The following is a 12,356-nucleotide window of genomic DNA, read 5'->3' as shown; positions in this document are numbered from 1 at the left end:
CTGGGGGGCTTTATGGAAAAAGACATTTCTACTAAAACTTTATTTAAAAAAATTTTTAATGTTTATTTTTGAAGGAGAGAGAGACAGAGTCGGGGGGGGGGGGGGGCGGGCGGTGGCAGAGAGAGAGGGAGACACAGAATCCGAAGCAGGCTCCAGGATCTGAGCTGTCAGCACAGCGCCCGATGCGGGGCTCGAACCCACAAACCACAAGATCACGACCTGAGCCAAAGTCGGACGCTCAACAGACTGAGCCACCCAGGCACCCCAAACTTTATTTTAAGTAATAGTCAGATTGTTCTAGTTGAATCTAACCAACAATAGAAAGAAATAAACTCTATGTATCTCAACCATTATTTAACTAGAAGAGACAAATGCCAAGGTCTCAGTCTGGCAACTCCACGGCTTTTTTTTTTTTTTTTAACTCTTTATGGATTTAAGGAGTGACATCGGAGTCACAGTAACCTATAGGAGAGTCAAGTCCAAGTTCCCAATCTCAGAAGTAAGCTAGGCTGTTAACTTTCCTGGGCCAGGATGACAAGAAATGACAATTCCAGTGGAGAGCTGGTAACAGGGAAAGTAAGCTGCCTTAATGCCATATATTTCTGATATTAGATACATATGTAAAAAAAAAAAAAAAAAGATTGTATTTGATAGTGGCATTTCAAGGGAAAAATAATGTAATAAGATACCCACACCATGTTCAATACGGAATGAGTACAACTGAGTCCTCCTTGACTCAGAGTTCGCTGGAAGCCACTTGTTGAAATAAGGACAGTGAGTACCTGAAGTATGTCCTATGCCAAAATGGTCTCGGATTTTTTTTTTTTTTTTTTACTGATTTCTACAAGCCAAAAATCAACAAAAACCTCAAAACAAAAACCAAATTGACTAAACAGTGCTGGATTCAGAGTTAATAATTATATAGTAACTTCCATTCCAAAGGTTAAAATTCAAAACACAAATCTCACTATAAGATATCTAGCACTCATGGACAGAAAGAGACAAGGGTATGAGGTGGGGATGGGAGTATTGGGTGGGGGGAGGGTCAGGAAGAAGGAGCCCACTCATTACAAAACACTTTCTCTTCTCTGCAGGAACTGTAACCACATAATAGCTGCTGGTCAGCACGAGATCCACCCAAATGTAACAAAGTACAAAAGCCACCCTGTCCCCAAAATAAGTATTGGAAGTGGCAGAGAAATGGCAAGAAAACGGCCTGTGATCGATAAACTGCCATGATACTGAAGTTCCCCTCCCACATATTCTCGCCAGCTCCCAGGCTTCCATGACCTGGTGGGAACCTCCACTTTCCATCCTCTGCCAAGGAAGTGGATCCGGTTCCCACCATCAACTCAGGAGGCCCACCACTGCTCTTCCAGCCGGGTGAAGCATCCACAGGCCTAGGGCACCCATCTAAGGCTGCAATGTTCTTAAATCAACCCTCCACCAGCAATGTTATTTACTGGATATTGAGAATGACCTTTCTTTACTTACAGAAATAGACACAAAGGCAAAGCAACAGTTTCTTGTATATTTTGTTGCGTCAACTTCTATACTTCTTAACTTCATCAGTCCTGAGGGTTCTAACTTTTCCAGTAAACAAAGAAAATATCTCTCCTGCCAGTTTATGATTTTAACTAGGACAAGGAAGAACTGCAACAAACCCTAAAATGGAAAGGTCCCAGCCCTAGAAAAGGGAATATACTGGGCAAGAAAAGGAGCTCTGTTCTTTTCACATGTTATTCCAAATGTACATAAATAGATGGGGGGGGGGGGAGGGGGAGGGCAGGGACAGAAGACACTTGAACAGATAAATGAATAACAAATTGTGGTATAGCCATACAATGGAGTATCATTCAGCCACCAAAAGGATTGAGGTACTGGTACATGTTACGATGTATAACACGTAACCCATGTGTAACATGTAATCATGTGACATGATGAACCTCACAAACATGATGTTAAAGGAAAGCAGACACAAAATATCACAAATTGTTTCTCTGCAATATCCCGAATGGGTAAATCCATGGAGACAGGAAACTGATTGGTGGTTGCCAGGAGCTGGGAGAAAGGGAAATCAGGGAGGAACTGCTTAACGGGTAGATGGTTTTCTTTTCAAGTGATGAAAATGTTTTGGAACTAGATGTAGTGGTTGCACAACATTGTGAATGTACTAAACACCACTGACTGAATTGTTCACTTTAAAATGGTAAAATGGTTTTAAATGGTTTATGTTAGGTGAATTTCACCTCACTTTAAAAACTAATTAATTTTTTAAATAAAGGATACTGGGGTGCCTGGGTAGTTCAGTCGGTTAAGTCCGACTTTTGATTTCAGCTCAGGTCATGATCTAGTGGTTCCTGAGTTTGAGCTCCACGTCAGGCTCTGCGCAGTGTGATTGGAATTCTCTCTCCCCCCCTCTCTCTGCACCTACCCCCACTCATGCTCACTCGCTCTCTCTCTCTCTCTCAATAAACAAACTTAAAAAACTAATAAAAAAATAAAATAAGGGATACTAATGGGCAAAACAAGATGTATATGTAAAAAGGAAGCCCATAAACTCCTAGGGCAAGATAGTATTTTTGCTGGCACTCGGCTTCTACTCTTGATCACAACGCAAAGTTCAAGTGCTAAGCTGGATAGACTCTGCCATCATGCCATGTGTGAAAGTGAGCGCGTGTCTATTCTCTTCTGAAAAGACAGGGAAGAGAACAGAAAGTGAAGAAAATAGAATGGTAAAGCCTTGCCAAATGCAAAGGAAGGAGGGGTGATTCCCCCTACTGCACCCCACCCAACTTGGCACCAGGAGTAACACTCCCATTAGGGTTTCGAAATGCCAGCCGGAGCTGGAATCGGCACAAGCAAGCTTCTCTGCCTGGATAAAAAGCAAGCCACCCAGCAAGAAAAGCTGGGGTGCTCCATTTGCTGCCCATGTTGGCATCAGCACCACCCTTTGCTCAAAAGCCCCGAACTGGCCTAGATCAGCATCAGTGGCTGGCTCTCCCAAGCCAGCCAGCCTAACAGCAAGAGCTTGTTACAGCTCAAGTGTGCCCTCCTCCTGAAGGGTCCTGATCTACTCCATCCCACAGGCCTTCCAAGAGCCCGGCCTCCAACCCTTTGCCTCCAACACATTAAAAATGGAGCCAAGATACGCTCAGAACTTTTCCCTGTCCAGTATGAAATAAATATCCTCTCAGCCCCTCTTCCCTCACAGGCCAGCTCAATAACCCACTTACCCCTACCCGCACACACGTACACACTGCATTACTGCCTTGAAGACCGGCTCCACGCGGGGGCACGAATGCGCCCCCCACGCCTCAGCCGGGCCCCACTACCCAGTCACGGTCATCCCAGCCCATCTGACCTAACAGCTCTCGCAAAGGTCCCTCACTCACTGGGCACCATGCCTGTGCCACTTCCCTGACACCAAAACAGGTGTCCCTCAGCTAAACACCGACGCCCCCTTAGAGCCTGTCCACTCCAGGCACGGGAGCCACTCTCGGGACCCCTCAACTCTTGACGACGACACTCTTTCAGCCCCCTCCAGCCAGGCAGCGACGCCGTCTTCAGCCCCCTCCAGCCAGGCCTCGACGACCCCCAGGCCCCCAGGCTGGCCCGGACGCCCCCTCCCCCTTACCTGCGGGGGTTCAGCCCTGGCTGACAGGGGGCTGGGCAGCGCCTGGAGGAGCAGGAGCGCCATGCCACCCAGGAGCCTTCTCCTCTCCATCCCCCTCCTGCTCCTGCTCCTCCGCCACGGCGCCGCCACCTCCCTCCTCCTCCTCCCTCTCCTCCTCTTCCCTCTTCTTCCTTCTTCCCTTCTTTTCCTGTTTCACTCTCCCCTCCCGCTTCCGGCTCTGCTCCACCCCGCCCCAGCCCAAACACCCTCCCACACACTGGGCAGGCTGTCCAGTTCCAGCGGTTCACGGGCTCTTGCCCTTCGTCCATTGACCAAAATAGCTGTCGATCAAGCAGAAGTTCCGCCCCTTCACCCTCCCAGTGGAGACGGAAGACCTGAGAGATCCAGCCAATGAAAAGTAGGAGGAAGCCGGGCCATCTTGAGTGCTGCATGGCGGTGTAAACGCGCCCCACGCCACAGAGAGTGGCGGAAGGAGCTCCGATCCGGGGGCGGGGCTCTCTGGTACGAACATCGGAAAGTCTAATTCGGATGCAGCCATCTTAAGCGTGGCGGAAGTACTAGATTTCTACACTTCTGCACAGAGCGAAGAGGGGTATGGTAATTCTGAAGAGTATTGGAAAATAGGTTGTGGTACTCCTAACGAAGAAAACAATTGCAGCCTAAAAGTCTTTTGACGTCTTTTGTTTTGAAGCACAGCCCTGGTACCTTGGCTCAAATCGCCCAGTGGTAGGTTAGGTCCGTGTGAATTCTCTGTGAAATAATACCTTTACCTGAGGCACGGTGCTGTGTCACCCCAAGTTCCAGGGACAACGTTCTATTGACTCTACCTCAGAAATCGCTCTGAAATCCACTCCCATTGTTTCCGTCCGTGTTCTCATCTTCTGGCTAAACACAAATGCTCTCCCTGCTGGCCCTAGTTGCCAATTCTTCCCTCTCGAATGCCTGCCGCACGCCACAGCAAGTGCGCTCTTGACATACTGTCTTACGGCTTTCCCTCTTGAAATACTTCAACTACCTACGGAATATATAGTCCAAACTACTCAATAGGGTTCTCTCTTGTATCCTGATGCCTGCCTACTTTTTATCTCATCTGCCGCTACATTTCCCCGCACATTCCCCTTACACCAAACTCTTAAGAGATGCCCCAGTGTGCTGGGGAACTTCTAGTTCCCACCCCCTCCCTTGTTTCTTCTTCTGGATTCCCATAACACTAAAACACACTGTGTCTGATTGTGGTATCTGCCTGGCTGGCCCCTACCACTAAATTCACAGCTTTTTGTATGGCACACCGGGTGTTATTTTTATTTATTTATTTATTTTTTAAGATATCCCTGCAACATCTTGTACAAAGCCCAACCATGAGTCCAACAATGTTCGTAAAATAAATGAACAAGTGAAGAACCATGCCAGAGAGGCCAGATTCCTGTAGCTGCCAATTTCCTCTCAAAATCCTGCCAAAGCATTTTGTAGCCTGGCCTAGTCTAGCCCATGGCTGAGCCCACAGGGAGTTTGTTCTTGGCTTAAATGGTGGCAAAGTGGGAAACAGATAAGAGTGAAGAGATTGGTTCTGCCTCTATCTTGATCCTACTTTCCCAAGTGTTACAAAAGGTAACAAGTGTTTTTGCCAATCTCAAATGTCTTAGAAATTCATCCATACTACAATCAAGCTCCCTAGGGGAGAAATAAAGATTCAGTACTAGGCACAGGCCAAATTATTTTCACAGCACAGGGTCTCAGTCCTGGCTTCAAGGTTTTAGAAGCCTTCCTATATAAAAGCCAGGTATCATCATCAGGATGCTAATTTCAATTTAGCAAACACAGGTTTTTGTCCTAACTTCCCTTTCTTTACCTGAAAGCTTAAATTGAGCCGCTGCATGGGACAAACACTAAACCCTACCTGTCTGGATTAACACTTCTCACACGAAGGCGTTTGAGTCACCCTAATCACCTGGCTTCTGACATCCCACAGGTGCCAACTCAAAGAGAAGCAGAGAGGTCTTGCAAAATGGAGCTGAGGTGCAGTTTGAGGGAGCACTCTCTAAAGTCGTCTAAACTGTAGCCACTACAAACTTCAGACTTTTCCAAAAGAGCGATTGTCTATAAAAGGAGGAGGAATGCTAGGAAGTTTAAGGAGCTGGGAAGGAAAGGAGAAGGTTGTCAATTCTTGAAAGAACATCAGTGTGGGACTGCTTCCAAGCTCTGGCTTGCTCTGGTAATGTTTTTCCTATTTGCCTTTGGAAATGGGCAAAGCGGAGGCCAGAGCTCCTATCCTAAGGAAGCTGGCTCAGAGACACAGACTTTTCTGCTCAGAAATTAGCTAAAGTCAAATTGCACATGTTATGGAATGGATGAACTTTGAAAATATCATGCTAAATGAAAGAAGTCAGACACAGAAGGCCATAAACTGTATGATTTCCTTTATATGAAAAGTCCAGAATAGGCCAATCCATAAAGGCAGAAAGTAGATAAGGAGTTTCAAGGGGGTGCGGGATGAAGGCAATCCAGAGACTGCCAAATGGTACAGTTTCTTTGGGGAGTAATAAAAATATTCTGAAATTAGTGATAATGATTACAACTCTGGATGTACTAAAACCCATAGAATTGTACACTTTAAAAGGATGAATTTATGAGTTCTGTTTTGTTTTAATTTTACTTATTTTGAGAGAGACAGAGAGTGCGAGCAGGGGAGGGGCAGAGAGAGAAGACAATCCCAAGCAGGCTCCCAACATAGGGCTTGAACCCACAAAACCGGGAACTCATGACCTAAGCTGAAAACGTCAGATGCTTAAGTGACTGAGCCACCCAGGTACCCCTAAAATTTTTTTAATGTTTACTTATTTTGAGAGAGAGAGAGAGAGAGAGCGCCACAGGCGATAAACAGAGAGAATCCCAAGCAGGCTCCACACTGCCAACACAGAACCCGACACAGGGCTCAAACCCAAGAACCATGAGATCATGACCTGAGAGGAAATCAAGAGTCAAGACACTTTAAACGACAGAGCCACCCACACACCCCTGTATGTCTTCTTCAGAGAAATGTCTGTTCATGTCTTCTGCCTATTTTTTTTTTACAAACCTAATTTTATTTAAATACTCTCTACCCAACGTGGGGTTTGAACCCACAATCCCAAGATCAAGAGTCCATGCTTTTCCAGCTGAGCCAGCCAGGGGCCTTTTCCTGCCCTTTTTTTTTTTTTTAAACTGTATTATTTGTTTTTGTGTGTGTTGAGTCGTATAAGTTCTTTATGTATTTTGGATAAGAACCCTGTATCAGCTATGTCATTTGCAAATATCTTCTCCCATTCAGTAGCTTGTCTTTTAGTTTTGTTGACTGTTTCTTCGGCTGTGTAGCTTTTTATTTTGGTGTAGTAACAATAGTTTATTTTTGCTTTTGTTTTCCTTGCCTCAAGAGATATATCTGGACCCACAATTTCTATTTTAACAACCCATCCAGGTGACTCTGAAATATATTAAGAACCATTGCTCCAGAGTAGGGTTAACATTTTGTGTACAGGGCCAGAGAGCAAATATTTTAATGCTTTGCATGCCACATACATGGGGGTCTCTGTCATATATTCTTGGCTTTTTCTTTTTTGCCTTTTAAAATATAATTCCCAGGCACACAAAAACAAGTAGCAGGTGGATTTAGGCCCTTGAGCCACGGTTTGCTGCTCTAGAACAAAGCTCCCATTCTGCAGCGTCCAGCAGATTTTTCCTCTGTAATAAGGGAAATAAACAATCACCTCCAGGCATCAGACAGGTTCCCTTATAGTTGTGATAACCTCTTGCATGCCAAGGTCAAAGTGAGACCAGATCCTGCTTTCCATCCAGGCTTTACTAATTCAGTCTGCATACAGTTCATTACACTCTTTCAAGAAATTTATTTGATTCACAGTGATATCCTTTGAACAGTCAGGAAATTCTACTAGATGAAACTCAGACAGACATTGATCCCTCGTAAGCCACAATGGTCTCCTTCCACCCCCACCCCACCCCGAGCCTGAAAAGTCACCTACAGCAGCCAAGATGGGACGGGCAAATGGCTGCATGCACTTTGCTGTGTGTCCTTTAAGGCTCTTTGGTCCTGGTTGGTTACTTCTCAGAGGTATCCAAATAAAACTTCTCTTTCCTATTCAGAACACACTAGTCTTTGGTGTTCAACCCAATGGGCTGAGAAGGGAGGCAGCTAGGAAAATATATCCATTAAAATGTGCTGTTAATGCCTACATATATTCTTTTTACTCACAGTTAGTGGACTTATTTTTCAAACACAGAGAAGCAAAATCAGACATGATTTTAGCATAGGAGATCAAAGTCAGTGTCAATAGACAGGGCTTAAAGCACCATGAAACTTTGCTGCCTCATGAAACGGCCTGACTATCTCAAGTTTAGCAGCACTCCCAAAGACGCTTTCTGACCAGGGGACACTGGGGACGAGAATGAGAAAGAACAGAGAAGAGCCCCATGTTGGCAAAGGCTTCTTCCCCTCCCTTCCTGAGTTAGCTAGAATTGCAAGGGTAAAAAGTTTCATAGCATGAGACAAGACGAGGAGGAAGAGGAGTAAGAGCATCTTTTTGTCCCAGGGGCTCTTCCCCAGTCCTGGCTGGAACTAGAATCCCCAAAGATTCCTAATTTTTCCAAACGGTCTGAGTATCTCCCTCAGGGGGGGTCTCAGCTCCTGGTCTCCAGGGGATGGTGGTTAAGGGAGGAACAGATAGAAGACTTGGCTTTTGCTCCCCTTGTTCACTTTTATCCTCTGGAGTCCAATAAGCCTGGGTGAAAACACGAGGCTCTCCACCTCCCAAATCCACCCTGGCCTTCAGGGCCTGTGGGCAGAGGAATGAGGGGACAGGTATACAGAGCAGCTGAGGAGCTGGTGAATATGGGCACAGACTGGTCCTTACTGGGGTGGGGCATTTAGAGGCCCTTATTGAAGTAGACATAAGGCACAAGTTCTCCATACTTGGCTCTGATGGCATCTTGGAGCTCTGGTTCCAGATAAGAAACTGGCAATTCACTGAGAAGACAGAAGGGGATTATGAGCATGCCAACTGGACAAGCAACAAGTTATTGTCAGATAAAGTCCAACTCAAATGCCATCTCTAAGAAGCCCTCCCTGATTTTTCCATCAGAATGAATGGCCTCTATACAACATAATATATTGCTTTTACTTCTACTCGGGCCTGACTTCATTTTCCTTGGTGCCAAACTTCCATCTTCTCTGCAAAATTACAAGCACAAGCACTTCTCCTGTGAGCTTGGAACACAGAAGTCTAGCAGACGACACTGAAATATGAATACCACAGCAGGGGAACCTGGTATCTTCTTGGTATATATCCAAGCTGCAGTTCATCTCCTAGAGCTAATCCTCTCCCCTCCCACAATCTGATGCTTTGTTTCCCCTTTCCATCATCCCTTTTCACATCCCTTCCCTGCCAGGACATGCAAGAGAAATAGAGAGGCCCAATTCATCCACCCCCTAGCAAACACAAGCCAGAATAAGTACCTGTACCTTTGTTCAATTTCAAGGACCAGATCTAGCCAGGGAGGATGTATCTAATAACCTAACCAGCAGGGACAGAAAGTTTCTTGTTGTTCCCCCACTTCCCTCCAAGGCAGTCCTTGCTCCACTGGGAGGAAGCCACTCATGGCTCCACCCCTTGGAGCTCTGTTTTGGTTTACCATTTCCCCCCCCCCCCCCCCCGGGGCTAAGAGGCCCAGAGTTTATTTAGGCTGATAGGCACTTGTCCTTAGACAAAAATGCTGCCCTTCCTGCCCCTCCTTGTCTCCTTCAGGACAGCAGGCAGGTCAGGGAGAGCAGGGACAGGGCATTCAGTAAAACAAAGTGAGGAACGAAGAGCTGTTACCATTTCTGTGGGAAGAGCCCACAGGCCACTGGCACCATGAAGATGAGGCTGGAAGAAAGGAGAAACAAAGTGTCAGGGGCACCTCCCCACAGGCCTACTCACATCCTATCTCTGAGTCCCCCAAAGGAAGGAGGAGATGCCCAATCACCCAGCCTGCCCTCCCCGCCACCCCATGGTTCCTCTCCCTGCAACTCTTCTCTTGGTCTCTCAGTGCCAGGATATTCATTCTGGGATGGGATGGAATCAGCCTCCCTCCACCTCCCACATCCACCTGTTGTCCAAGCAGATGAAGATAACGAAGGCGCTGGGAGTATAACTAGCAGCCCTAAAGACCACAAGCACTGAGCAGTGAGGGTTATGACACCTGAGGTCCTGCCCCCCAAAGCCATGAACACCTGGGCTGGTGGAGACCAGAACAGGGCAGCTTCTCAAACTTCACTGTGCGTGCAAGTAACTCATGGGGCTTGTTAAAAAGCGATGCTGACTCGGGAGGTCTGGGGAAGGGCTTAAGAGCATTTCTAAGGTTCTCAGATGTTTCAGCTCCAGGGTCTTGTCTTACAGGACTTGGGAATCTAACAGACCAAGGTTCATATCCCAGCTTTGCTACTTCCTCGCTGTGTCATATTGGGCGAGTTACCCCTGAGCCAGCAGGGGGAAGACAAGGATACCTACTCTGCAGGGCCACCGTGGGGATTAAATGAAAAGTGCACATGTGGCACTCAGCTCGTGGTAACCACTCACTCAGTGGTGACTCAGTAAGCAGAGTCACCTCGGAGACTACTGAGGATCCGACCACAACTCCGGCAATTATGGGCTACAGAGCCTTGGGTGAGTGTCTCCATCTCTCTGAGCCCCGGTTTCTTCATTTGTAAAAGGAGATGATGGCCCTATCTATACTTCTAGGGCGGAGGAGATTCAGCGAAATTATAGATGTGAACCATGAGCACAGCAGGGACACACAGGAAACACTCAATACATGTTGGTTATTCCTGTTATTGTCATTAGCCCCATGGCCTTGTAAAGTGTGACTGACACTAACTAGGACACAGCCAGTCAAGGGCAGGCACCGAAGCACACCGCCATGGCTTGTGTTTTATTTACTTACTTACTTATTTATTTATTTATTTTTGAGAGAGAGAGAGCACGAGAGCGCGCGCATGTGCACAAGCAGGGGAAGGGCAGAGAAAGAGGGACACACACAGAATCTGAGCTGTCAGTGCAGAGCCCAGCGCTGGGCTTGAACTCAGGAACTGTGAGATCATAACGTGAGCCAAAGCCAACACACTTAACCCACTGAGCCACCCAGGCAGTCCATTTACTTATTTTTCAAATGTTTGTGTATTTGGGGGGCGGGAGGGAGAGAGTGTGAGCGGGCTAGGACCAGAGAGAGAGGGATTAAGAAAGAATCCCAAGCAGGCTGTGCTGTAATCACAGAGCACAACACAGGGCTCGATCTCACGAACCAGGAAATCATGACCTGAGTCAAAATCAAGAGACAGATGCTTAACCGACAGAGCCACTCAGGCGCCTATGGTGTTTTCCTTTTGTGCGAGGTTGGGACACGTGACGGCCACAGGCTGTCCCATCACTGTTATGTCTCAGCAGGTCTGTGTATTTACTTAATTGATTTATACTGAGATATAGTTGGCATAGAACACGGTGTCCATGTAAGGTGTAGAGCATGTTGACTTGATACAGTGAGACATTGCAATACGTTTACCACCTCGGCATTAGCGGACACCTCTATCACTGTCACAGAATTATCATTTCTTTTTTGTAGTGGGACTGGATTGTGGTTTTCCTCTCTTCTCCAGTCTGAAGGTCAGAGGAGGCCCCGGACAGGAGGGCACCCAAGCACTCCGCTCTCCATGCGGATGTGTGCATAGAGCCTAGCCAGCCTGATGCCTTCAAGAAAGATGGGGCCAGAACTCTCTGTGTGGCCCACATACAAAGCTCAGGCACTATGGAAGTCAGGTAAAAGAGAGCACGTTCTCCAGCATGGGCGACACAAGAAGACAGTGCTTGGGTGACCCAGCTGCCACAGAACCCACAACGAGAAAACACATTACTCACAAGCACCCCGACAGCAGAACTTGCAATGGGGCATGCAGGACCTTGACTTTCTGGACAAAAAAAACAAATAAAAAGAAAGATCCACGTAAGATTTACAGATCTTAATGTGAACCCCACGCCTGCCCTACCCCTGCTCAGTCAGCCAGAAACCCACAGGCATGAAACGCCTAGCCTTGAAGGAGGGAGAACGGGGTTCCTCTTGCTCTCTACGGACAAGGCCAAGCAACCAGCTATGGCATCTAAAGCGGGCAGCCAGCGGGGACTGGTATGGGCCCTCCCTGAAGGAGGTAAGGCCAGCAGCTAGAGGGAAGGACGAGGATCAGGTGCTCCTGAGTATGGCTGGGGGGGCTCTGGGCAGAGAAGATGCAAAAGGGAACCCCACTCACCTTCATGAAACGCAGCTTCTCCAGCCTTTCCATGATGACTGGCAGCAAGACTGCAAAAGACCAGGGAGAATCTCGGGGGAAGGCCATAAGACTCTCTCCAAGACCCCTTCTCAAAGTCAGGTGATTCCCTCCACCTCCCCTGACGTTCCTGAAAATACTTCAAGACTGTGTAGGTGCAGCCACCCCCAAGCTGTCCCCTAAGTCCTAGGAGAAGGGTGCTTCCCAAACTTCTCCACTTGCACACCTGTGACAGGACATGTACCGCAGGCCCCAAGCGTCCTTCTCAAAACTTAAATCTTTGAAGGCTCATGCAAACAAATCTCCTATCCTACTCTGTAACATGCCTCTGCTAAAAGCAAAACCAGGGCAAGGGATTTATTTTCTTTACCACTG

The 12,356-nt window shown here is 47.2% G+C and overlaps 2 protein-coding genes across 7 annotated transcripts in view; both read right to left on the bottom strand.

Annotated features, from left to right (window-relative positions):
- The window catches only part of WBP1L (WW domain binding protein 1 like), a 62,309-nt gene extending 58,528 nt beyond the window's left edge, over positions 1 to 3,781 (bottom strand). The window contains exon 1 of the mRNA XM_040486305.1: positions 3,638 to 3,781. Coding sequence (XP_040342239.1) covers positions 3,638 to 3,727 — 90 coding nt within the window. The 5' untranslated portion in view covers positions 3,728 to 3,781. The remainder of the gene's footprint in view (positions 1 to 3,637) is intronic.
- Positions 3,782 to 7,454: 3,673 nt separating this feature from the next.
- Positions 7,455 to 12,356, bottom strand: part of SFXN2 (sideroflexin 2) — a 59,976-nt gene continuing 55,074 nt past the window's right edge. For all 6 annotated transcript variants that reach the window (XM_040486301.1, XM_040486297.1, XM_040486298.1 and 3 more), the window contains 4 exons: positions 11,964 to 12,013; positions 11,578 to 11,627; positions 9,505 to 9,552; positions 7,455 to 8,654 (listed from right to left, as the gene is read on the bottom strand). In XM_040486301.1, the coding sequence (XP_040342235.1) occupies positions 8,555 to 8,654; positions 9,505 to 9,552; positions 11,578 to 11,627; positions 11,964 to 12,013 (248 nt within the window). In that variant the 3' untranslated portion in view covers positions 7,455 to 8,554. The remainder of the gene's footprint in view (positions 8,655 to 9,504; positions 9,553 to 11,577; positions 11,628 to 11,963; positions 12,014 to 12,356) is intronic.

This window comes from Herpailurus yagouaroundi, unplaced genomic scaffold (genome assembly GCF_014898765.1).
Source record: "Herpailurus yagouaroundi ecotype Mexico unplaced genomic scaffold, PumYag 163, whole genome shotgun sequence".
Classification (NCBI taxonomy): domain Eukaryota; kingdom Metazoa; phylum Chordata; class Mammalia; order Carnivora; family Felidae; genus Herpailurus; species Herpailurus yagouaroundi.
This window is presented reverse-complemented; position numbering and strand designations above follow the sequence as displayed.